Source organism: Danio rerio, chromosome 6 (genome assembly GCF_052040795.2).
Source record: "Danio rerio strain M-AB ecotype USA chromosome 6, GRCz13ab, whole genome shotgun sequence".
Classification (NCBI taxonomy): domain Eukaryota; kingdom Metazoa; phylum Chordata; class Actinopteri; order Cypriniformes; family Danionidae; genus Danio; species Danio rerio.
Window position 1 is genome coordinate 60,306,006 of NC_141026.1, and position 27,916 is coordinate 60,333,921.

At 38.2% G+C, this 27,916-nt stretch overlaps 2 protein-coding genes across 11 annotated transcripts in view; one reads left to right on the forward strand and one right to left on the reverse strand.

Annotated features, from left to right (window-relative positions):
* The window catches only part of LOC147843705 (uncharacterized), a 999,056-nt gene that overhangs the window by 352,167 nt on the left and 618,973 nt on the right, over positions 1-27,916 (reverse strand). The gene's annotated exons all lie outside the window — the stretch shown is intronic.
* The window catches only part of ralgapb (Ral GTPase activating protein non-catalytic subunit beta), a 471,588-nt gene that overhangs the window by 28,392 nt on the left and 415,280 nt on the right, over positions 1-27,916 (forward strand). For 4 of the 10 annotated variants that reach the window (XR_015494301.1, XR_015494302.1, XM_087258130.1 and 1 more), the window contains exons 6-8: positions 3,587-3,718; positions 7,124-7,302; positions 26,020-26,171. Coding sequence is in view for 7 of the 10 variants with exons in the window: in XM_087258130.1 (XP_087114256.1) it covers positions 3,587-3,718; positions 7,124-7,302; positions 26,020-26,171 (463 nt within the window). In the remaining 3 variants the exon portion in view is untranslated. Of the gene's footprint in view, positions 1-3,586; positions 3,719-7,123; positions 7,303-12,535; positions 12,587-15,034; positions 15,083-15,283; positions 15,332-26,019; positions 26,172-27,916 lie in introns of all 10 variants that reach the window. The other 6 variants (XM_087258132.1, XM_087258126.1, XM_087258127.1 and 3 more) reach the window with 2 other exon arrangements.

A 27,916-nucleotide genomic window follows, 5' to 3' on the forward strand; every position in this document is an offset into this window, starting at 1 on the left:
AAACCGGGGAACCCGGGGGTAACCCACTCGAGCATGGGAAGAACATGCTAACGTTCTTGCTGTGAGGCAACAGTGTTAATCACTGGGCCACTGTGCCACCAAATGAAGGGAAAGGTGGAGGAGTAGGGGTGGAAGGGTATGGAATAAAATCATTGTCATTAATATTTTGTGCATAAATAAAATTCACGCATCTGTAATTGTAAATTCGGAAAGGAAAACGGAACCTACTCGTAATTTTACGAGGGTACAATTGCAAAATCTGCGATTATAACAGACACGGATACAACATTTTCTTTGTCTGTATATGACTGATAAATTTGCGGTGTACTTTACAAACACAAAATACAGTTTCACTATGGACACAATGTTTTACGAGTACGAATCAAAAAGCGTCATTCCACTGTCAAAAATACGTCACCGCTGCCACAGGCATTAATAAACAAGCGAGAGTCATCGATCACAATGGTGCGCTAACTGGGCACTCGAGCTCCCACACACCGTCTCAGGTAAGATTTCCTCACTATTGCTCACTATCCCCGGCCCGTTTTTAACTTTGATTCTGTAAAATGTCCAAGAAACACAGCGAAAATGGACCTCATTAAGTTTCAACCTTTATTACAGCTCCAGACGGACATTTCTCAAAGAGGGAATAACAAAAATCTTACCTGAGAAGGTGTGTGGGAGCTCGAGTGAGATTAACTCCAATAATACATCTTCTTTAGTAAAAAAAACACACCTATAGGCTTACTGTATATGACTTATGGCACAATCTAAACATGACGCTTGCTATAAACTATAGGCTACATTATTTGAGCATTCATCATGACATTGATATGATCTGTTGTGCTCCAGCTTATGTTTCCTTTTTAATATTAAGGTTTTCTTTCAACTCTGTAATAGGCTACCCTAATCTTTGGTAAAATAACCTGCCTTTTAGCAAAGCCTGATATGTTCCTGCAGGCTTGAAGCAGACTAAACTAAACCGTCTGAGGCCAGTTTTACTTTATAAACGATCGCTCGCCTAAACTCGCCACGAGTGAGATGGAGAAACTGAAAGCATGTCTGAACAATTATTTTAAAACACATTTTGTTTGGTATAATTTGTTGGTTGTTTTGATGTACTTTTGTTGGTCAGTTATCCACAAAATAAACAAAATTATTTGAGGTGAAGTTTAAAACAAGGTCCGCTGTTAATACTTTAGAATAACTATCCGTTATAACTAGTTAATAGACCATTAATAAACTGTTAGGTTACAAGTTATAAATGACTTGTTAAATAAAAGTTAATAGTTTGTTTATTATTTATAACTGTGCCTTATAGATGGCTGATAGATAACTTACAAGCTGTTAGTAAACAAGTTGTAAATGACTTCTTAACTGTATTTTAATGATTTATAACTATACCTAATAAATGAGTAACATATCATGAACAAGCGGTTAGTAAATTACTTAATAAAGACTTGTTAAGTATCAGTTAATAGTGTATATATGTTATTGGGACGTTATTCTAAAGTTGCAGCTGTTTTTCATGTATTAACTGTTAGTAAATGAGGAATAGTTGCAACTTTAGAATAACGTCCCAATAACATGCTTAAGCTAATGACTAACGCTTAACTAATATATTTACTCACACTTTACAGATCAGTTGTTCATCGTTTGTTAACCATCTACTAATACCAGTGAAACTTTGTAGAACAGCAAATGAATGCAACAAGTTCAAGCTACAGAAATTTGATGTGATAATTAAAATATAAAATGTTTGTATCTTAACCTTGTTCCAGTTATAGGCTTTTCTGTGTGCTGTATTTTACCAAAGAAACTTCACAGATGAAATGTTGAACGTTGTGTTTAATGTATAGAAACACACATACTGAACCATCACATGGCAGAACAGCAGTATATAAGAATACAAACCCATGAAGTGCTAAATATGAAAACAAAATGAATAAAGATTTATTTCATTAAAGTTCTACAAAGTTTCACTGGTGTTATTAGATGGTGAACAACTGACCTGTAAAGTGTGAGTTAATATATTAGTTAAGCGTCAGTTATTATGTATGTTATTGGGACGTTATTCTAAAGTTGCAACTATTCCTCATTTATTAACAGTTAATAAATTAAAAACAGCTGCAACTTTAGAATAACGTCCCAATAACATATATACACTATTAACTGATACTTAAGTCTTTATTAAGTAATTTACTAACCGCTTGTTCATGATCTATTACTAATTTATTAGGTATAGTTATAAATCATTAAATCACAGTTAACAAGACACTTATAACTTGTTTACTAACAGCTTGTAAGTTATCTATCAGCCATCTATAAGGCACAGTTATAAATAGTTAACAAACTATTAACTTTTATTTAACAAGTCATTTATAACTTGTTACCTAACAGTTTATTAATGGTCTATTAACTAGTTATAACGGATAGTTATTCTAAAGTGTTACCGGTCCGCTTATAAGCATATGCTTCAGTGCACAAACTGACTAACAGGTCTGTTAAATAAAATATTAATATATAAAATTACAGTGAAATATTCACAGTTTCAGAGTAGCCCATATTAGGCTAATGAATTGTCATTAACAGTAAATTAGTATGTGCCGGGCCGTCAGTTTCACTTTTAGCCTATTAATTTAATCAACAACTTTGACCACAATGTGTCAGGCTTTACAAACTATTCGCACCACTTAAAGTATTCCCCTCTGAAGAATAAACTCTATTATATTGAATAGCCTGATCATTTCTAGCAGTATAATCTACTGTTTACTCTAATGTTGTGTTCACACCAAACACGGAAGGAGCGTCAAGTGCGAGTTACATGTTAAGTCAATGCAAACGCATGAATAGACATTCTGCGCCGCGATACGCGCGAATGGCGTGGCGTGGTGTGAATTGCGTGAATGGCGCGGAGCGAATGGCGTGATACGCACAAATTGAGCATTTTTCGCGTTTGACACGCTTAACGCGCGTTTCGCGCAAATCGCTCGAGTTCAAAAATCTGACCTTTAGTGCACATTCATGCTGCGTTAACCAATCAGGAGCTTGCTCTTGTGGGGACGCAATTGTGACGTACGCCTGTTGTTGGTGTACCGGGGGTAATCCTCCAGCCGACACCGACAACAAGTCATCAAACTGGGCTTGGCTCAGTCAGAAGCAGCGCTGAAAGTCTCCATCATCCAGGTTTAGTTTCTGGAGGAGTTGATGAGCTCACAGAGCTGGATGCACCTCTGAAAGGATGTAGTGGACTCAGACACGACCCTAAACGTATCAACGCTGTTTTTCAGACTTCCTAAAACACATAAACACTGTTATTTTCTTAATAAAATCCATGTTAGCCATTTAGCAACGAAGCTACAGTCACCGGGCAGACAGAAGCCCTGCTCATCCACGTCTATTCTGAAGTGAATTTGACGCACGAATGAAGCGAGTAAACTCAAATGTTCACGCTGCTATTTACGAGCAAACAGCAGGATTTATCCGCGTGTTTCGCGTCTAGTGTGATCACAGCATAAAGGTTTCTGGTCATTTTACTGAAGTTGCTGCTTTTGTTTGTTTGACCTTCTTGTTGTCGTCCACACAGGCTGCTGAGGTTCATGTACGGTCCGTCGTTTCCTCCGTTTAAAGTGCCAGAAGAGGACGCCAGTCTCATCCCAGCAGAGATGGACAATGACTGCGTGGCTCAGACGTGGTATCGCTTTCTACACATGCTCAGGTCTGCAGTAAAACTGACTTCAGTGCTTTGTTTTCCATGTATGATTAGTTGATTTCACTTTAACACATACAGGTGAATACAAGATGATCATCACTCCTGTGAAATTTGTCGTTCTTTTTCAAAAACAAACATTTCTCTCCCGCTATTTCCTACTGTATTTTTATTCTAGAGAAAACTTTTTTTGTTTTTAGTTTGGCAGGAATATCTGTTCTAATTATTAAATACTAATATATATATATTATGTAAACTATATTAATATATGTATTGTATATTATAGTAAAAATATTATGCTGTGATCAATATTATTAGCCCCCTTAAAGAAAGTTATTTTGGTTGTCTACAGAACAAACCACAGTTATACATCAAAACATTAAAACAATCAAAAGTAGATGTGGATGGCTGTGTCTATGTATGATCTATAATATGATGTCTTTTAATGTTCAAATGGATTTTTGTTAATTTTTTGGTATTCTAATACTTAATATTGTTCAATATTAAGTTTTAAAATGATAATTTTATCATGATAACCATATATGCAACATACTGTACTGTAAAAAGGGGTTTCACTGACGAAAAGTGAGCAAACTCATTGCTTTTAAAGTGATTAGTCGACTTTACTTAAGAAAAGTGAGTACTTAAGATTAAGTAAATGTCTGGAAAATTTCCGGAAAGACTTTACCGGTAAATTCAAAAAAGCTCTGTTCACACAGGTGAGGACGTTACGGAATTTTTCCGGTAAAAAAGCATTCGCACATCCATTCCAAAATACCGGTAAATTCTGACATCATTAACCAGGAATGAGCTCTAAACGGCTGCACTTGTATTTGTAAACATTTGACTACATTACAAACTCTGTGGGTGGATCAGGATCAACTCAGATGAAAACATATAAAGAAACACTTTCGCATGTCGAGATGTTCATGATATGTGTGTGTGCTGGCGCTCACAGGCTGTTTCACAGGCACACGCAAAGCTTGAAGGTAAACAAACAACAGCTTATCATAAGCATCTTATCGATAATTATTTAATTATTAACACAGTTAATTAAGATGAACAGATAAACGTTATTTGACTAATTTCTAGCAGCTAAATGTGTCTAGGGAAAATATTCTAAGTCTTTTATTCTCCAGGGGTCTGTTCTTCGTACGTGGATTACTCAGTTAGCTGGATTTGGATATTGACGATTTGACACAATCCAGGATCGTTTCGTTCTACAAAGCTGATCCGAGAGTTGTTGTCATGGCAACAGTTCTGCTAGGTCAAACCTGATCGGGAGCAGGTTCAATTCATATAAACAGGATTAGATCGGCTCAGTTCAAGCAAAGATAATACAGAAAGTATGTTCTGAATTCTGATATTTTCTTACAGTAGTAGTTATATACACTTGGGAAAATGGTACATATTTTTTAACTATATATATATATATACATATATATATATATATATATATATATATATATATATATATATATATATATATATATATATATATATAAAGTTATAGTCATTAATAAAATAAATAAAGTTATATATATTAATAAAACTTATGCAATCTGCACCCTCGAAATAAAAGTACAAAGACTGCCACCTGGTGGTGCACAGAGAAAACTTATTGATATGAACTTTTTAGATCGCTTTAGTACAAATTGTGTATAATAGAAATGCAGAATATGTGACTTTTTAAAAAAAAGCAATAACACATTTATGCAGTCATAAACATCTTTTGGCAGTTAATATGCCGGTGATTTGATGCTTCACAAAAGTTGCAGACGCCTTTACCAATATGAAAACGCTTTTGTAAACAACCAGTTATTATTTACACCGATTAAAAAACGGCTACTATAGTAAAGAAAATCTTTTCTAAATGTAGAATTAAATACACTGATTTGCAATGAAATACATGATCAATACTTTTGAAACATAAGAGTGTAAAGCCTGCAGCTCACAACAAATGTGGAAGGTTATTGCGTGTCATATTTAACAAGCCGTTTACTGCTAATTTGATGTAATTTTGCTCACTTGGATAATTGAATATTAATCAGATGATGTCATGACGCTGAAGTGCCGTCAGCCAATCGTTGCACTGCTGATCATGATTTCGAGGATCGATAGATCTGTCCTTCACAACACACGCAGCGATCTCAGATCAGTTTATCCAAACATTTTAATCTGATTCGCGAACTTGTTTGAAGAACCAAAATAGCGAGAGATCAGTTATCAAGATTAAAAGATCCAGGATCTGTCAAATCATCTTAGATCATTTAAGTGAGGTACGAAGAACGGACCCCTGAACCGCGCGGACGTAAATACGTCTGACTGTTGTGATTGGCTAAAGCAGACGTCTCACGTCAGCACGTTCTAGACGTGAACGCGCTCTTTCCGGCAAACTTCCCTCTGCGTTCATAAAGCGCAGCATTCCGGCAAATTACAGCTAATGTTACAACTTCTCTTTCCGTAAAATAGCCAGAACGAATTTACCGCTATTTTCAAAAAGGGCCTGTTCACACATACACACCTTTCCGGAAAATTGCCGGTAATTTTCCAGAAAGGTCTGTACGTGTGAAAGGGGTTAATGCCTTGTCTGATTTACCTAGTTAAGTCTTTAATTTGCACTTGAACACTAAGCTGAATACTAGTATCTTGCAAGACAACAAGCAAAATATTACGTGCTGTCAACATGGAAAAGATGCATGAAAATAGTCATTAGAAATGAGTTCTTAAGACTTATATTTATGTTTGTTTAAATATACAAATATACTCTTTGCGAATACTGTTCTCCCAGTAGGCCTGATCATTTTGTTTTCAGCTGTGTTGCATCAAGCTCTGTTTAACGTTGATGTGAAGCAGAAGTTGCGATACATTTTTCTTCCCTATTATTGTATATTTCTGCTTTTTTAACAATGGCAAATGCATGCAAGTACACACGTATTAACAACGGTTAAAAGGTAATTGCACATAATAATCGTTCCCGTGTGCACAAACTTTTAGATTAACCTCATACAGTGTTTACAGCTTGTTATTAAAATACTGTTGGATCGAATCTGATCAGCATATCTGTGCATTCACACTGCTGCTGCTGAGAGCGTCAAAGTAGCCGGAAATTATTCATTGTCAATGGGAAAGCGGTGCATTTTTGCATGCATGTTTCAGAAGCTCCGGCTTCTTGCTGTGAATGAGAAAACAGATACTGCCCTGCACAACATGGAAAGACACATCTCTTCATGCAGGCGCAGAACGCCAGTTTAAGTCAGCTACTGGTTTGATGTGTTCACACACAGCTTTTTGCTCCAAATGTGATCCAGTGCAAGGTGACAACTCAGTTGGGTTTTGTTGATGCTAGTTGTTTGGCATTGGCTTGTTGTGTCCTGGCCCTTCAGTTAAGTTCATTTGTCTCTCCCCCTTTAGTAATCCTGTGGACCTGAGCAATCCCGTCATAGTGAGTTCCACCCCGAAGTTTCAGGAGCAGTTGTTGGGTGTAAACAGTGTTCCTCACGAGGTGATCCAGCACCCCTGCCTCAAACAGCTGCCTCAGATCTTCTTCAGAGCCATGAGGGGCATCAGCTGCCTCGTCGACGCTTTCCTCGGTAAAATCACATCGACATTATTTATCTTGTGTCTTTTGAGGATGCAACAGTAGTGGCATTACCATCATATTCCATGCAGATGAATGGAACTATTAATGACATTATTCACCCAAAAAGGAAAATTCTGTCTCACATTACAGGGTTCAACGCTAAGAATATTTTCTACTGGCCCGATCGATATGTGTGTGTGTGCGAGTGTGTGTGTGTGTGTGTGTGTGTGTGTGTGTGTATATATATATATATATATATATATATATATATATATATATATATATATATATATATATATATTTTTATATATATATATATATTTTTTTATATATATATATATATTTTTTTTTTATATATATATACATATATATATATATATTTATATATATATATATTTTTATATATATATATATATATATATATATATATATATATATATATATATATATATATATAAAAATATATATATATATAAATATATATATATATATGTATATATATATAAAAAAAAAATATATATATATATATATATATACGGTACCGGTCACAAGTTTCATTGATTTTTTTTTTAATGGAACATTATTCAGTTCAAGGCTACATTTATTAAATGTAAAAAAATAAAAGTTAAATTGTTAAATATTTATTAATACTTATTGAATTATTGTATGTAGTTTCAAGTAAAATTATTATTCCAGACATTATTGCTTTTATTACCATTACCATTAATAATAATAACATTTAATAATGATAACAACAATAATAATTAATGTTACTGATTTCTGAAGTGATTTCTTTAAAATCACTGGTCAAATGATTAAATTAAATGATAAACTACTGTTGAACAGTTATTTTATAGTGCAACATTTCACATATTTGCTGTATTAATGATTAAATAAATGCAGCCTCGGTGAGCAGGAGAAGCTTATTTTAATATATTTAACAATCATACTGACCCCAAACTTTGAGCAGTTGTGTAAGGAATATGTTATAAGCAAAAATGTGCACTTCAATTTTAACACCCCACAGACACCGTCACCAAATATAAATCAGAGAGGTCAGCCTCTCTCATACAGAGCCTCATTTCAATTGTCAAGTTTTGTAAAAATCTATCTATCTATTGAATTAATCAATCTATTTAAGAAACGTTGGCTAGAATTCTGCATATAGGCTTAAATTATAGAGAGACATAGCAGATGAACAGAGACTGCATCAGGTCGCGAAGCAGATCAATTATCTTTTTTTCGAGCTGTCAGAGCGGAAATGAACAAAACAACAGGCCTAACACAACATATTATAAGATTAAAATATGGAAATATTATCAGATGGTAAGTTCGGTCAATTTTCCTAATGAATAAATAGCTCTTAGTAATAGTTCAGCATGGTTTCACTTTCGCATTAGAAATGAAGCACACATTTTCCGGTAGGATTAACATCTCGCCCTGCTCATCATTCTCTCTTCATATAGCCGTATATATGGCTATTACACAACCATTATACACTGTGATATATCCTGCGTCGTTAGTTCGCTGCATTGTTTTGTTTTCTCACTACAATCGATCCGTCTCATTCAGGCGATCTCAGACTGATTAATTTGGCGCGTATGCGAGCGCGATTGCTGGATTCACATATAGCAAACAAACCGTGCTAACAGGGGAAACGAGACAGATTCCGAAACAAACGTCTTATGTGTGAAAGCACCCTTGATTGTATTTGCACGCAATTGACAGACAGTCGCAGCCAAACTTGTAACAAGGCGGCCAGTAACATTCTGTACACTGGCCCGAGTGTCTCGCACGCTGGCCCCGGGCCATCGGGCAGTCTTTACTGTCGAGCCCTGCATTAGTAAATGTGCTCATCCTCCTCTTTTTCCAAACCTGTTTTGGACTGACTGGAGGAAAACCAGCTTGATCTGGCCAATGACAGCAGGACTACAGACTCTGAGGTGCCGTACAGGTCAATCTCCTGGCAGCGTGAAGTAAATAGATTTACCTCTAATAGTAGACTTATGTATTAAATACATTTACAAAGAAAAATCAAAGGAGTTTTTTTATTTTTATTTTAGTTAGTTTCAGTTAGTTCTAGTTTTGCAAAAAACTCCTGTTTTTATTTTTATTCATGCATTTTCTACTTAGTCCCTTTATTAATCTGGGGTCGCTACAGCGGAATGAACCGCCAACTTATCCAGCACAAGTTTTACACAGTGGATGCTCTTCTAGCTGCAACCTTTCACTGGGAAACATCCACACACACTCATTTACACTCATACTCTACGCACTCTACTACAACGCATGAGGCGAACATGCTACCCACTGCGCCACCGCATCACCCTTTTTGTTTTTTATTCAATTAGAAAAAATTATTTAACATTTTTGTTTTCGTTTTTTCGTTTGTTTTCGTTAACTATAATAACCTTGCAACATTCTTCAGAATATCTTGTTTTGTGTTCAACAGAAGAAAGAAACCATAGTCAAACAATTACATTTGCTGTTTGTTCAAACTAAATTGAACTGAAACAAAACAATTCTTGAAGTTACTTTATTGTTTTAATCTACTTAAATTTGTAAACACTGATATGTTAAAGGGTACCTATGGTGAAAAATCTACTTTTCAAGCTGTTTGGACAGACATGTGTGTAAGTATAGTGTATAGACCGTCATATTGGGCTGATATAAACACACACAGTCCTTTTTTCAGTCCTTTTTTTTCAATTTAACAACATAAAAACGGAGGGCCAATTGGAGCTGTTTTCAGACCGACCGCAACTTGACGTAGGAGTGCGCTCCCCCCGCCCACCAATATTGATTGACAGCCTCGCGTCATGATCATATCCTCAGTTTGTTGTTTCACGTCCGCCATTTTCAGCGTGTGAGTCAAAGCGATATCACTAAAGGAACACCCGTGCTTTATTTTTTGATGAAAGGCTCATTGGGCTCAACACAAGATCAATATTCTCCACATTATCGCTCTAATCGGATTTATTGCTTGTACCTTTTGCGTGGCACGGCGCCGTGCATTTCAGAGTTCTGGGCATGGGTTTTTGTCGGGGTGCACGCTGCAGAGCTTCGGGTCAGCGGCTCGGCGGCCGCGGCACCGTTGTGTTTGACCTGGTGGAGGCTTGTGTTTGGAGTTCTGGAATGCGTGACGCGACGATTCGGGACACTTCATGTTTTTGCCGCGTCACTGAATGTCTGGTGTGCTGTGTCGCGGCGCATTCGGTGCCTCAGTCTAAGTTAATTCAGTGTGTGTGGTTATTAGTCTTGGTGTACAAGCTCGGCACTTGTACAACGAGACTATCCACCTTATTCTCCGCCGACGAGCGGGCGCTGCCATTTGAATCTTTTTGTCTCGCGACTTCCAGTCACATTCTCTTCCATTCATTTTTTTGACGTTAAAAACTGCTCGTTACGCTGCTTGATGTTGCAATTTGATATTTTCTTATTATATTACTCTACTTGGTCTGTATAGTCATGCAAACATTTGTATGTTGAGCAAGTAGTTTGACCATTTTCTGCCGTTTATTATTCCTAGTCATTTCTCCCATAGGCGACGGAATCGGAAGTTCTAAGACACAATACAAAGACACAAATGATTTTGTACTCTCTGCTTGGTCTGTGTCCGAGTCGTACATGTACGGCTGAATGCTCATCTTAGCTTAGCTTAGCTTCTCTCTGTCTGTCTGCCTGTCTGTTGCAAACACAGAGCGTGGGAGCTCTTGGCTCCGCCCCCTTGTTACGTTTTGCGGGAAGCCAAACCTGTGAAGCAACTAAGGCCCCGTTTACACTAATGCGTTTTAGTTTAAAAACGCATAAGTTTTGCTACGGTTACGCCAACCGTCCACACTACGGAAAACGGAGCGTTTCGAAAACGCTGGAGAGGCCGTTTTCATTCTGAAACGCTGCTGCTCCGTCTCAGTGTGGATGAGCAAAAACGGAGACATCTGAAAACGGAGGCTGTTCTGCAGACATTCGCTTCTCTGATTGGGGCTTTTCCTCAATATTAAGTAGCCTTTAACACACACAGTTCAGTCCTGCATTCTCTCCTTGTAAGTTCAGACTTCGCAAGTTTGATCAAGGCTGCATCTCTTCTTCTCAGTTTGATATGGAAAACAGACTATACCGAGGACTCGGGTAAATCTTCACAGGGAACAGTGCACTTTATAACTTCATTCACATCACCTTGGCTACGTTGTTTCACTTTCTCAACAATAAAATGTAAACGTGATTTAAGGAACTGCCTATTTTTATTTTAATATTAGCAACTTAGACAGCAGAAATGTTGAGGCGTCGTGCTGCATATATGAGCGTCATCTTCACTTTGTGGATATTTATAGCAAAACGGAGCCGATAACAACTGCCTCCTTTCAATTTCAGTGAAAATACGAAACATCCCCTCTCTTTTGCTGAATATCAGTTTTAATAATCGATAATGGCCATTCTAAAAGTATAACATACAATAAGTTTATACATTATAGGAAATAAAGGCAAGCGATCAGTCAATATACAGAATGTAGACTACGTGCTTACATTAATCATTAACTTATCTTTGCGCTTAGCCAAAACACGTTACCTGAGAAAAAGTAATAGATTCCAATGACCAAAGTCAGGGAATATGTCGTTAGATAAAGACAACAAGATGAATGAAATATCCCGTTTAATAAATATAGTGAGATTAGATCCAGCGGGAGATGCTTGATGAGAAGTCCGACTAGCACTGCTCTCATCTGGGTAGATGGGCTGCAGCGCTTGCCCAAGAGTGTGTGTGTGTGGTCACGTGATGTGCGTTTTCAGCGTTTTGGTGTGGACGGAGAGCAGTTCAGAAACGCTGGGTAAAACGCGAGTGTGGACGCGGATCGTTTTCATTCTAAAACGCCCTTTTAAAACTAAAACGCACTAGTGTAAACGGGGCCTAAAACAGCAAGCTGTGTACACGCCCTCAACATGACACTTTTGAACACATTATAATCAAAACATCTGAACTGTGTGTTGAACTGAACCTAAACTGGCACACTCAGAACAACCAGAATGTTAATATTAAATAAGTTAAAGGGGCACATGGTTTACCCCTTTTTAATTAATTCCACTGCACTTGTGTGTGAGTAAATGATAAGAATATTTTCATTTTGGGTGAACTGTCCCTTTAATAGTCTTTCCATTTACTTTAACAGTTTGTTGCGATGTGTTTTGTTTGATTCTCGGCTGTATTGATGTATGAACACTAGCTTTGACTGTCTTTCCATTTGTAGGTGTCGCTGTTACTCAGAAACTTGAGTGTCGTGAAACTCTGCCCTCTTCTGGTACTCATGCATCTGTGCTGTACTTTTGTCAATGTTAACTCTTTTTCACTCATTTGGTGCTGGTGCATGAAGTTGCTTGTTGTGATCAATTCATTTGATTAGCACCTTCATATGTCATTTTTATTTATTTCATGCTACCGGTCAAAAGTTTGGTGCAATACTTTTTTTTTGTTTGTTTGTTTATGCAAGGTTTATGCTTTGTTTATGTGCCACGTCACAAGCATGAACACACAGCACACCTTTCATCTCAATAGTTAGCTTATTTTTCTGGATTTAAACATTCTTCAATATATTTGGGATAATGTGAGTACATAATCACATACAAAATATATAAAACTGTTCTAGTTATTTTGAAATTAAGGAAGATGCATTTTACTTAAAGTGCATTTAAACACTATGTGATAAACAACAACTAAAATAAACATAGCACTGTTATTGCTTTTGGACTCTCAAGACAGGTTACTGATGAGCACCAGCACAATTTAAGTGAAAAGAGGTTTCTTTCTACTTCAAATCAGTCCATAAACTAAATTTGGCTATATTTTAAAATTAAAGCAGTCTTGCTTGATAAACTCTCAGATATATTTGTCTTTTCAAATTAAGAATTTCTTTTAATTTTATTTATACAAAAGGAATATAAAAGAAAACTCTACTTCTTTTTAAAATGCGCTCATTTTTCAGCTCCCCTAGAGTTAAAGAGTTGAGTTTTATCTTTTTTGAATGCATTCAGTTGATCTTTGGGTCTGCCGAGAGTACTTTAGCTTAGCATACATCATTAAATCGGATTAGACCGTTAGCATCTCGATCAAAAATGACCAAACAGTTTTTGTAATTTTCTATACTATTTATATTAATCCCTTAATTTAAGCCCTTAATTAATTTAAAGGCTTAATCCCTTATTTATTAGGTATATTTACAGTGGAATGAACCGCCAACTATTCTTGCATATGCTTTACATGGCAGATGCCCTTCCAGCTGCAACCCAGCACTGGGAAACACCTATACACTCTCACATTCACACACACTCATAGACTACTGACAGTTAAGTTAATCAATTCACCTATAGCGCATATTGGCCTAGAAAAGTTTTTTTGTTTTTTTAACTAACATGTGCTAAGACAGAACTGCCTGTCTAAGTACATGATGTAATTACAGAAGAGTCTTAGTACATGAATTAACTTAGAGAGAAAAAATCAAATCTAAACTCAAAAGTTTGGTCATTGCAGGTATCAAAACTTTGGTCATCTGTAAACGAGATGCTAACGGTCTAACCCAATTCAATGATCTATGCTAAGCTAAGCTAATGTGTTCTCGCCAGGCCCAGAGATCGGCTGAATGAATCAAAAAATGGTAAAACTCAAATGTTTAACTGTTGCGGGGGCTGAAAAATTGGCTTGTTTCCTTTAAGAATTAAAATGATAAACTCTCAGATATATTAGTCTTTTCAAAATAAGAAAAAAAAATTATTTATACAAAAGGAATATAAAAGAAAACTCTACTTCTTTTTAAAATAGGCTTATTTTTCAGCTCCCCTAGAGTTAAAGAGTTGAGATTTATCTTTTTTTTGAATGCATTCAGTCAATCTTCGGGTCTGGCAAGAGCACTTTAGCTTAGCTTAGCATAGATCATTGAATTGGATTAGACCATTAGCATCTCGATCAAAAATGACCAAACAGTTTACGTCATTTCTATACGATTTATAATAACTACATTGTCATTCATTCATTTATTTGTTTTTCTTCGGCTTAATCCCTTATTTATCAGGTATATCTACAGTGGAATGAACCGGCAACTATTCCGGCATATGCTTTACATGGCAGATGCCCTTCCAGCTGCAACCTAGCACTGAGAAATGCCTATACACTCTCACATTCACACAGACTCATACACTACGGAACGTTTAGTACATCAATTCACCTATAGCACATATTGGCCTAGAAGTTTTTTTTTTTTTTAACTAACATGTATTAAGACAGAACTGCCTTTCTTTAGTACATTATGTAACTACAGAAGAGTCTTAGTACATGAATTAACTTTAAAAGAAAAATCTAATCAAAACTCAAAACTTTGGTCATTGCAGGGATCAAAACTTTGGTCATCTGTAAACGAGATGCTAACGGTCTAATCCAATTCAATGATCTATGCTAAGCTAAGCTAATGTGCTCACGCCAGGCCCAGAGATCGACTGAATAAATCATAAAATGGTAAAACTCAAATATTTAACTGTTGGGGAGCTGAAATGTGCCTATTTTCCTTTAAGAATTAAAATGAAGACTTCCATCTTCAGCAATAAGGGAATATTTATTATAAATGTGTCCTAAAAAGTGTAACTGGTTGTCAGGTCTTCCCATTTCAATAGAGTTCGTTGTGATTAATACATTTATCATCATTACATTTAATCAGATTTTCTAACACTTTCCTCAGAGGTCTTGTTTTATGTTTCCTCAGGAGTCACAGTGTCTAGGAGCAATATTCGAGACAGACTTCCCTCCATAGGTACACTAAAGCTGTCCAAACCCAATCAGATAGTGACTAACAGTGGTGTTAAAAAGCCAACACACTGATTCTGTTCATCAAGGTGTTTGGGTGCAGGGCTGTAGCTCACACATCCTCATCAGGCTCAGAAATGTTACAAGTATATCGCTAGTTTGTAAAATATCATCTTTTTTTGTGGATAATCCCATTTTTTCTCTCTAGGTGTTGCAGTATCTCGGAATAATCTCCGAGAAAGGCTCCCGTCTTATGGTATTTCTTAACGCGCCTCTGACTAATCAAGAGGGAGTTTGTAGATTTGTTTTATTTCGAGGTGTTTGGTGCATTTATAGATCAAAAATCTCTGTGTTGTGGGAATCAATTAGCCGTCTTGTTAATTGCCTTGTTTTTCTTCCATGCATAGGGAAAATCTTTGCCCAGAATGAATGTGTGCATACTCACTGGTTGTAAATCAGTCTTTCAGCTGTTTAAACTGGCATTAAAATGGTATTGCATCTGATTTAAAGGCCTCATAAAATGATCTAAATCTAAAAATTGCAGATGTTAATTAACACTGGGTATTAAGAGGGTAATTTCATATTTTTAAAAACATAAAACAAGAAATATTGATGTTATTGCTGGACATATTGATTTAAATTATCGCTATAAAATTGTTATGCATAATAAATAGCAGCTCATAAGGGTTTAAAAAAAATCATCCAATGTAAACAATCTGCAAAGTAAAAAAATCAGACATGACGTTAGAGTCATCTCTGACTCTACGAAGACCCGGAAGGGATGGGATGGTGGGGAAAAAATTGGTGGAAGTTTAAAGTTTAAAGGGAGAAAAACATGGGTGGGAGAAAAAAAACAGTGATAGGAAAATATATATATATATATTTATATATATTTAAGTTTTTGCATTCCCTCTCAAAGATGTTTTGCGTTCCCTCGCTAAGATGTTTTGCGTTCCCTCGCTAAGATGTTTTGCGTTTCCTCGCTACGATGTTTTTTGATCCCTCGCAAAGATGTTTTCTGTTCCCTAGCAAAGACGTTTTGCATTCCCTAGCAAAGACGTTTTGCGTTCCCTAGCAAAGACGTTTTGCGTTCCCTAGCAAAGACGTTTTGCGTTCCCTAGCAAAGATGTTTTGCGTTCCCTCGCAGAGATGTTTTGCGTTCCCTCGCAGAGATATTTTGTGGTTCCTCGCAGAGATGTTTTGCGTTCCCTCGCAGAGATGTTTTGCGTTCCCTCGCAGAGATGTTTTGCGTTCCTTCGCAGAGATGTTTTGCGTTCCCTCGCAGAGATGTTTTGTGTTCCCTCGCAGAGATGTTTTGTGTTCCCTCGCAGAGATGTTTTGTGTTCCCTCGCAGAGATGTTTTGTGTTCCCTGGCAAAGATGTTTTGCGTTCTCTCGCAGAGATGTTTTGTGTTCCCTGGCAAAAATGTTTTGCGTCCCCTCGCTTAGATGTTTTGTGTTCCTTTACAAAGATGTTTTGCGTTCCCTCGCTAAGATGTTTTGCGTTCCCTCGCGAAGATGTTTTGCGTTCCCTCGCAGAGATGTTTTGTGTTCCTTTACAAAGATGTTTTGCGTTCCCTCGCTAAGGTGTTTTGCGTTCCCTCGCAAAGATGTTTTGCGTTCCCTCGCAGAGATGTTTTGCGTTCCCTCGCAAAGATGTTTTGCGTTCCTTTACAAAGATGTTTTGCGTTCCTTTACAAAGATGTTTTGCGTTCCCTCGCTAAGATGTTTTGCGTTCCCTCGCAAAGATGTTTTGCGTCCCCTCGCAAAGATGTTTTGCGTTCCTTTACAAAGATGTTTTGCGTTCCCTCGCTAAGATGTTTTGCGTTCCCTCGCAAAGATGTTTTGCGTTCCCTCGCTAAGATGTTTTGCATTCCCTCGCAAAGTTGTTTTGCGTTCCCTCGCAGAGATGTTTTGCGTTCCCTCGCAGAGATGTTTTGCGTTCCCTCGCTAAGATGTTTTGCGTTCCCTCGCAAAGATGTTTTGCATTCCCTCGCAAAGATGTTTTGCGTTCCCTCGCAGAGATGTTTTGTGTTCCCTCGCAAAGATGTTTTGCGTTCCCTCGCAAAGACGTTTTGCCTTCCCTCGCAAAGATGTTTTGTGTTTCTTCAAAGATGTTTATCCTTCCCTTACAAAGACGTTTTGCGCTCATCAAGTGTTTTTCCACAAACACTTCTTGTTCACTTCATGCATGTCAGCCCTCCCGTTTTTGCTGGGATTCTCCCGTATTTTACCATTCTGTCCTGCTATTATTCTATTATTAAGGATTTTCCCATATTTCTCATGTATTTTCAATCTTGAAAGCATATTGAAATTAACATAAAAATGTCTGCATTCACATTCTTTCCATAAAAGCTGTGCGTCAATCATCGCCCTTCATATGCAACCTCTAAATGAGCGATTTCATATGATTACCTGATCCCAGATCAGCTTCTGTACACGCCAAAAAGAAAATGATTAAATGAATGATTGTAATATAATAATCAAACATATATTTTGATATACAATGTTTTCTGACTTTAAATGCATGTAAACATTTTGTAGAGCAGTGTTTTTCAACCAGGTTTTAACTTGGCCCCTCGCTAAGATGTTTTGCGTTCCCTCGCAGAGATGTTTTGTGTTCCCTCGCAGAGATGTTTTGTGTTCCCTCGCAGAGATGTTTTGTGTTCCCTCGCAGAGATGTTTTGTGTTCCCTGGCAAAGATGTTTTGCGTTCTCTCGCAGAGATGTTTTGTGTTCCCTGGCAAAAATGTTTTGCGTCCCCTCGCTTAGATGTTTTGTGTTCCTTTACAAAGATGTTTTGCGTTCCCTCGCTAAGATGTTTTGCGTTCCCTCGCGAAGATGTTTTGCGTTCCCTCGCAGAGATGTTTTGTGTTCCTTTACAAAGATGTTTTGCGTTCCCTCGCTAAGGTGTTTTGCGTTCCCTCGCAAAGATGTTTTGCGTTCCCTCGCAGAGATGTTTTGCGTTCCCTCGCAAAGATGTTTTGCGTTCCTTTACAAAGATGTTTTGCGTTCCTTTACAAAGATGTTTTGCGTTCCCTCGCAAAGATGTTTTGCGTTCCCTCACAAAGATGTTTTGCGTTCCCTCGCAGAGATGTTTTGCGTTCCTTTACAAAGATGTTTTGCGTTCCCTCGCTAAGATGTTTTGCGTTCCCTCGCAAAGATGTTTTGCGTCCCCTCGCAAAGATGTTTTGCGTTCCTTTACAAAGATGTTTTGCGTTCCCTCGCTAAGATGTTTTGCGTTCCCTCGCAAAGATGTTTTGCGTTCCCTCGCTAAGATGTTTTGCATTCCCTCGCAAAGTTGTTTTGCGTTCCCTCGCAGAGATGTTTTGCGTTCCCTCGCAGAGATGTTTTGCGTTCCCTCGCTAAGATGTTTTGCGTTCCCTCGCAAAGATGTTTTGCATTCCCTCGCAAAGATGTTTTGCGTTCCCTCGCAGAGATGTTTTGCGTTCCCTCGCAGAGATGTTTTGCGTTCCCTCGCAAAGATGTTTTGCGTCCCCTCGCTAAGATGTTTTGCGTCCCCTCGCTAAGATGTTTTGCGTTCCCTCGCTAAGATGTTTTGCGTTCCCTCGCAAAGATGTTTTGCGTTCCCTCGCAGAGATGTTTTGCGTTCCTTTACAAAGATGTTTTGCGTTCCCTCGCAAAGATGTTTTGCGTTCCCTCGCTAAGATGTTTTGCGTTCCCTCGCAAAGATGTTTTGCGTTCCCTCGCAGAGATGTTTTGCGTTCCTTTACAAAGATGTTTTGCGTTCCCTCGCTAAGATGTTTTGCGTTCCTTTACAAAGATGTTTTGCGTTCCCTCGCTAAGATGTTTTGTGTTCCCTCGCAAAGATGTTTTGCGTTCCCTCGCAAAGACGTTTTGCCTTCCCTCGCAAAGATGTTTTGTGTTTCTTCAAAGATGTTTATCCTTCCCTTACAAAGACGTTTTGCGCTCATCAAGTGTTTTTCCACAAACACTTCTTGTTCACTTCATGCATGTCAGCCCTCCCGTTTTTGCTGGGATTCTCCCGTATTTTACCATTCTGTCCTGCTATTATTCTATTATTAAGGATTTTCCCATATTTCTCATGTATTTTCAATCTTGAAAGCATATTGAAATTAACATAAAAATGTCTGCATTCACATTCTTTCCATAAAAGCTGTGCGTCAATCATCGCCCTTCATATGCAACCTCTAAATGAGCGATTTCATATGATTACCTGATCCCAGATCAGCTTCTGTACACGCCAAAAAGAAAATGATTAAATGAATGATTGTAATATAATAATCAAACATATATTTTGATATACAATGTTTTCTGACTTTAAATGCATGTAAACATTTTGTAGAGCAGTGTTTTTCAACCAGGTTTTAACTTGGCCACAGCTGACCAATTAGAACAAAGTTAGGTTATGGAAGGGGGAGGGGCTTTCGGCAACAAATTGATTCAAATGAAGTGAATCAAAATGACTGCAAAGTTATTCGAATATCATAAACAAATACATATTCTGAGAACATTACAACTTTAAATGCAGTTTGTAGGGGATTCCAGCCCAATGTTAGTACACTTTAAATGTCTGCTATGTAATATTATTCTAAATTCACACTGTTCTCAGGCATTATCAACTGCAATTTATTGTGCCTCAGTTTGTGCTATCTTTTACATTCCCTTAATCTAGGAGTATCATATAATTTAAACTAGTCCATTTGCTGTCATGTTGTTTGTGCCAAGCTAATGTTTGATAAAAGCCAACAAAGTCTTGTGGCAACTTCATGTTTCTTTAATATGGGGTCTTTAAAATCACCTGTGTGTGTGTGTGTGTGTGTGTGTGTGTGTGTGTGTGTGTGTGTGTGTGTGTGTGTGTGTGTGTGTGTGTGTGTGTGTGTGTGTGTGTGTGTGTGATGAAATGGCTCTGAAATATCAGCTTTCCTCCTGCTACAGGCAACAATCAATAAACGCTGTGGGTTTTAATCAGTCTGTGGGGTTTTCCTCTCCGTCGCCAGTCAGTATGCCCACAGAGGTTTTAGGCAAATAGCCAGATTTGAATGCAGGGTGTGTTTTTTTTTTTTTTTTTTTTTCTGGCCAATCAGCTGCTGAGCTGGGCTGCTGTGTGGAAATGCATTCTGATGATCTGGTCGTCGTCTCAATAGTGTCTGTGCATTTCTAGAAACTTTTCAATAGCCGTCAACAGGTTTCTCTCGCATTATAAGCCAAATTTGCTTGTTCTAAATCTCAATTAACCGCTGTTAAATTACTCTTGTGGGCGAGGCAGTGGCGCAGTAGGTAGTGCTATCGCCTCACAGCAAGAAGGTCGCTGGTTCGAACGTCGGCTCAGTTGGCGTTTCTGTGTGAAGTTTGCATGTTCTCCCTGCCTTCGCATGGGTTTCCTCTGGGTGCTCCGGTTTCCCCCACAGTCCAAAGACATGCGGTACAGGTGAACTGGCTAGGCTAAATTGTCTAGTGTATGAGTGTGTGTTTGAATGTGTGTGTGGATGTTTCCCAGAGATGGGTTGCAGCTGGAAGGGCATCCGCTGCGTAAAAACTTGCTGGATAAGTTCATTCCGCTGTTGCGACCGCGGATTAATAAAGGGACTAAGCTGACAAGAAAATGAATGAATGAATGAATGAATGAATAAATTACTCTTGTATAATCGACACTTTAAAGTACCTCAGTGAAGTTGGCACCCTATAAAAACAAATAATCTCCAATAATCTCGTTTGTGAGATATAAAACAAACACTGTATCTATTTTCCTCATTTACATATAAGCAAAATATTTCGGGAGCCGTGAAGCCACCTCATTTCCTCTAAATGGCACAAAACTGGTGTCATTCGTTAGGCAATATCTAATCAATAAACATAGATACAGTGTTTATTAACGGCACAAATCGAGCACAAATGAATGGCACCAGTTTGGTGGGATTTAGACAACCTGGGGTGGAGAGTGACGTCACGGCTCCCGAAATATTTTGATTATATCTAAACAACGAAAATAGACAAAGTGTTTATTTTAGCGCAACATGGGGTGTAAAGTAATGTATTGTAATGTGTGGATTTATATAGCGCATTTATTGTGTATGGCCATACACCCAAAGCACTTCACAATCATGAGGGGGGTCTCTCCACACCACCACCAGTGTGCAGCATCCAATTGGATGATGCGACGTCAGCCACAGGACAATGGCGCCAGTGCGCTCACCACACACCAGCTATTGGTGGAGTGGAGAGACAGTGATAGAGCCAATTCAGTGGAAGGGGATGATTAAGAGGCCATGATCGTAAGGGCCGATAGAGGGACTTTGGCCAGGCCACCAGGGTTACACCCCTGCTCTTTCACGAGAAGTGCCATGGGATTTTTAATGACCACAGAGAGTCGGGACCTCGGTTTAACGTCTCATCCGAAAGACGGCGCTCACTGACAGTATAGTGTCCCCTTCACTTTTACTGGGGCATTAGGACTCACACAGAATACAGGTTGAGCGCCCCCTGCTGGCCTCACTAACACCACTTTCAACAGCAACCTAGTGTTCCCTAGTGGTCTCCCATCCAGGTACTGACCAGGCTCAGCCCTGCTTAGCTTCAGTGAGTAACCGGTCTTGGGCTGCAGGGTGACATGGCTGTGACGTTACATGGTCAAAAAAAATTATGCTTAATATCTCAGACCCCAAACTAGCACAAGCGTTCGTTTTTGCGGCACAAATCAGCACAAACGTAGCACAAACGAATGGCATAGTTTTGGGGATCATTTGTTTTTATGGGGTGCCAACATCACGGAGGTCTTTAAAGTACTGAAATAAAATTGCAGAATGACTGTAATTACACTGTATAAAATGATTTGTTCTATTACATTTTATAGATAAATAAAATTAACCTTTCTAGTCATCTTTGTGTAATTTTTGTTAAAACCTGATTAACTTATTAAAATGCATTACTCAAATAAAATTGTAATATTATGACTATAATTACACTGTAAACGTTTTTTGGCAGCTTTGCATTTTATAGATGAATCAAATTAATCTTTCTAGTCACTTCAACTTATATAAAACTGACTAAAAATATTAAGTTAAACTTTGCATAACTAAAAAAAAATAAACTTTTTGCAAATTTTTAGTTGAATGCTGATTAACTTATTAAAATAAGTTAAAGCAACATAAAAATATTTGTTATCTTGACTTTTGTCATTTATTTTTTTAGTATTCAACCTTATTTCCAGTTTTGCTTGCCTTGTCATTAAAAAAATTCAGTTCACTCGAAAATAAAAATTCTGCGAAGTTTACTTTTTATCTGCTTATTCCAAACCTGCCACTGAAAAAAAAAATATTCAAAGATGATTCCTTGGGTTTACTCTCTTTTTTTTCTTCTTCTTCTTCTTCTTTTTTTTTTAATACGTTAAGGGGTTGTAAGTGGTCATATGGGGCACAGCATGTGTATTAGGATATAACTCAGTTGTTTGACCGCACTTCGTTATTTTTGTTCATTTATTCGTTTGCTGGAAATTAGAACTGAATCTAGAAATAGTTTTGAAACAAATATGTGCGCTTAACAAACAAAATTAATTATTTAAATGCTAATTGATGTCTGCATACAAGGTTTCCTTATCCACGAGAGCGAAATTGAAAGTGAATTATGAGATGCCTTATCTCTCATTCTCGCGCTGCAGATGCTCTGTTTAACTGTTTTCTTGCTAGTGAATCACTCAGTTTTTCCACTTACACTTACTTTACATCATGTAAATAGCAAATGTGCTTATGGTGCGACGCAGCTGGGTCTTAAAGGGAATGGGAGATGAGACTCTGATTGGTTTATTCTCAAAACACACCTATAACTCATTAAGAAAATAAACTCAACCCTTTTAGACCATGCGCCACGGCCAAAGCGGATTTTTCCACCCTTAAATTAGCAAAAGTGGATTCAGACACGCCCTGAAAGCGTTTGCGCCCTGCACTTTGCACTTTGCGCATGGACCGTCAAAATAGAGCCCTAAGAGACAATAAACTTGTGTTTTGGTGCTAAATGATCCTTTAATAAAGTTGTTTATGGTAGCGAATGATTCTTATTATAAATGCCTTGTTTCACACAAAATAGCAATGCCAAAATAATTTTTTAATCACAGTGAATGTTAATTTCAACATTTATTAAATAAAAATCAAATTTAGTTCTGTAATTTTGCTATCATAGGTTTAACAATGGACATTTACTTACTAATGTCAACAGAGATGAATAAATACTGTAAAAATGCATTGTTGTTTAGTTCAAATTAGTAATACTTGCAAATGGGACCGTATAATAAACTCTTATCTAGACATTTGAATTGTTAAAATATACAAAATAAATACTTATTAGTCAGTTCTGACTTTCTGAAGTCACGAAGGCTCATAATGCGAGAAACATCTGTGGTAGAAGTCAAGATTGTGTGTAATTTACCCAGTAACAACAGATCATTTACTCACCATAATGTCATCCATGTGACTTTCTTTCTTTAGCAGATCACATGAAGGAGATGTTTAGCAGAATGTACAGCTCCTTTTATACTGTGAAAGAAAAATATGTATTATCTGCAGATCATCTTGCCTTGTTTGCTTGTGAAAATAATTAGAATTTAATATTTTTAAAGTTGGATTTCTGCAGAAAGAAAGTCGTACAGGTGTAGAACAACATGGTAGTTAGTAAATGATGGCTACTGTTCATTTTTCGTAAAATGTCTTTAGTGAATCTTGTGCTACTGACCCAATCACTACTGACCATGAAGCATCTTGGATCTAAAGTGATGTGTCCAGTTTTATGCATAAACTTGTTGTAACACTTTACTTGATGGGGTGTTTAAAAGTCATGACAAAAGCTATGAATGTGAATGAGATTTTATGCATGCTTATGACAACTGTTATAAAGTGACATTCACTCAGTGATGACGTTTTAAATGGGGGATTTAGTATGATCTAGCGGCCCATGGCGGCATTTCGTGGCTCGCTCTTCAATTTCGTCTGCGGCACCCAAGAAATGCTTTCATAGGGCCTGTACCAGTTAGCGGCAATCCTGAATGCACAATACCTAGACCTTCCTAGTACAGGCTATAACAATGAATTATTTACAATAAATAAATAAATGCAACAATAAATGCATCAAATGCAGACATACATCATAATTTAATATTGTCGCTTATTTAGAAATATACACAGGTGTACTGGTACAGGTGTACACAAACTGTCCTCGCGATCCGCCATCTCACTATATAAATAAATATATAATAATAATTTGTTTCATTTATATAGCGCTTTTCTGGGCACTCAAATCGCTTTACACAATGGGGGGGGGGGGGGGTCTCCTCATCCACCACCAGTGTGCAGCATCCACCTGGATGACATGACAGCAGCCATTTTATGCCAGAACGCACACCACACACCAGCTGATCGGTGGAGAGGAGAGGATGATATGCCAATCATGATATGAGGAGGATTAGGAGGCCATGATGGACAGAGGCCAGTGGGCAGATTTGGCCAGGATGCCTGGGATTTTTAGCGATCACAGAGAGTCGGGACCTCGGTTTAACGTCTCATCCGAAAGACGGCGCCCACTGAGCAGAGCAGTATAGAGTCCCCGTCACTATACTGGGGCATTAGGACCCACACAGACCGCAGGTTGGGCGCCCCCTGCTGGCCTCACTAACACTACTTCCGGCAGCCATCTAGCTTTCCCATGTGGTCTCCCATCCAGGTACTGACCGGGCGCAGCCCTGCTTAGCTTCAGTGGGCGACCATGTGAGAATTGCAGAGAGCTAGCTGCCGGTATAAACAAATAAACTCTGCTTGCCTTAGTTTACACAGGACTGGCGGGAAATATGCATTGATACAGCTTTAATATACTTGGTATGTGGTTTATTTTAATAGGTTAACTGTTTTTGTGCTGTTTATTACTCCTTAGCGCAATTAGAGAGCAATCAAATCACGTATACGCTTCTTTCACTGACATCTTTCAGTGGATTTTTCCCGGGTTTTTGTTTACCTTTTCGATTCAAATATGGTTTCCCAGCATCCCTCAAAGCCTTCCTTACTCTGTCCTTCTATTTGTTCATGTCTGCTCTCCTTTTTATCAAGGATTTGCCTTTTAATGTCCAAAGCAGACATAACAGGCATTTTTATTCTTCTTAGTGGACATAATCTTGCGCGAAAATATCCCCAGACTGCTTCTGTAAGCAAATTTCACACGTATAAATAATCTCATATGGTCATTCATTCATTCATTCATCGTTTTTGCTTAGCCCCTTTATTAATCAGAAGGACTTTATATAACAGATAACATTCAAGGCAACATAATAATGCGAAATGTCATTCATTTATTCATTTTCTTTTTGATTTAGTCCCTTTTTAATGAACCGCCAACTTATCCAGCACATGTTTTACACAGCGGATGCCTTTCCAGCCGCAAACTAACACTGGGAAACACCCACACACTCTTGCACACACTCACGTGCAGTACGGCCAGTTTAGCGTATCCATTTCACCTGTACCACATGTGTTTGGATTGTGGAGGAAACCGGAGCACCCGGAGGAAACCTACGCCAGCATGCGCCCAACACCCGTTCAAGTAAAGTGTTTCTAAATTGTTTTATATGACAAAATGCCTAAAATGTCTGTTTTACAGCTTGCATCAAGATTTGCATCTTTTTATTTTTGTGCAATATTTTGACCTTGCTGGTGACTTTAAAATGACCCAATCCGAGACGCATCTGAAGTTTGATTTAATTTTTTTTTTCTTTAATCAAGTCTTGCATTTTCTCTTATTTTAGGGCTGCATTGGATATACTGATTCACTGTGCTGAGTTTAGCATGTTTGTAGGTGCTTTATGGCTGAATATGTGTCCGTACATGATCTCTGACGTAATGTGTTGTCAGTTTTCATGTTTCACTGAATCTTTAGCTTTAATTCATGTGGTTTTTCTTGCTTCTCTGCCTGTTTTGTTTATCTCTCAGGTATATCCCGCCCCCGCTCTGACAGTGCTCCGCCCACTCCTGTCAATAGGCTCAGTATGCCACCGCCCCCAACAACAACCAACACCACACCGCCTCACAACCGCAGGCACCGCCCCACTGCTGTTGCCAAGACAACCAGCAAATCCTCAACGGTATGACATCATAAAGAGTTACATACAACAAACTCTCTCTCTCTCTCTCTCTCTCTCTCTCTCTCTCTGACATAATAAATCAAGGTGATGCATACAATAATAAAAGGAAAGGGATAAAAGAAAAGTAAGGAGCCTAATGCAGCCTAATGTACCCGTCTGCAGTCACATATCGACACCTGTCCAACGGCAATAAGAGTCCCCAGTAACCAGATCTATGATTGGGTCTCACTGTTATTTGTGGGTCGTTTGCATCGCGCTACTTGCATTGTATTTCCATTACCTCACACAATGAACATTACATATATTTCTAGATGTTGCAAAAGTAGCCAAAACAAATAACAACACAGTGTTGCTGTTTTCAACAACAGCACAGCAGATAACAGCGAGTCTAATTATTATTACTATTCATTACTGATTGAATTATTTTCTTCTTATTATTATTTTTATATATTGTGTTCCTCTTATTTTGTGTTAAAAAATCCCAATCCTCTCAAATCTCTTTATTTTTAGTAGGTGTCTTCAGAAGCATTTGTTGTTGTGCTGGTTGAAAGTCTCTTCACAGTCTAATAGTAATGATTACAGTAAATGATCTAAATGTGATTATATGTAATTTTATATTCAGGGTATGGCATAAAACTAAAAAATGTTCATCCAATTAAATCGGACCGACATCTCTCTTAATTCCGATAAGTAACCCAATCTGTCTGTCAACAAATGCAGATTTGGGCTTTTGCGCATCTCTGGTCACGCACATCCGCCATTAGCGTGTGCATGCCTGCCGCTTGTGCACGCCTAGATGAGCAACACGTGCACGCGAGACTGTTACAGTTGCGGCAAAATCAAACGCTGAATTGAAACTTTTTAAACTCCTGAATCAGTATTGGAGTTACTTTTGTACGCTGGAGGAAAGACGACACCACACCATGGCTGAAGTATTTCTGTTAGAGAGGTCATGTTCTGTTTTAAAACTATATCAGTCACGCAAAGCTCATGTAGAGTGTATTGTGTTATGAATGGGTTATACACACAGACGTATTGTTCAGCCACTGAAATCTCCCGGTGGAAGCTAGATGTTAGAGGTCTGCATTGTTAGAGGGTGCCGCGGGACCCGACCAGATTTCTGCGCCGGGTGAATAAATTTCCGAATAAATCGTGGGAGCGGTCGGTAACGGGTTTAATTTGGGACGGGAGTGGGCTGTCTAGCAATATTACTCTCGACTCCGGAGCGAGCATGCGAATGTATGTGTATAAATGAAATAGCGCGATGCTGTGTTTAGCTTGTTTTTTGCTGTGTGTGTGTGTGTATGTGTTCGCATGTGCGAATGAGAGGTGTGTGTGTGTGTGCTGTGTGTGTGTGTGTGTGTGTTTATACAGACAGTTTGTTATAGGCTGTCTGTACTCTGTATAGCTGGGTGATTTTCGGTTTTGTTCTCCCCCCCCCCCGCTCTTTAGCGGGATCGGGCGCGGCGGGTAGAAAACGGGGCGGGGCGGGCAGCGGGACAACAAATGCTTAATATAAGCGGGAGCGGTCGGGTTCGGGCTAAAACCTGGCGGGAGCGGGATTCAAAATTTAGTCCCGCGCAGATCTCTTCTAGATGTGACTATTACAGCATCGATGATGTAGATTCATATTCGGTTTAACAACAAAACATCAGTAAATAGCGCTATTCCGCCTAGCCTGCTTGCTGAGCTGATGTTGCTTTTATATTCACATTGGGTCATTTCTGAACAATGACAGCCTGTGA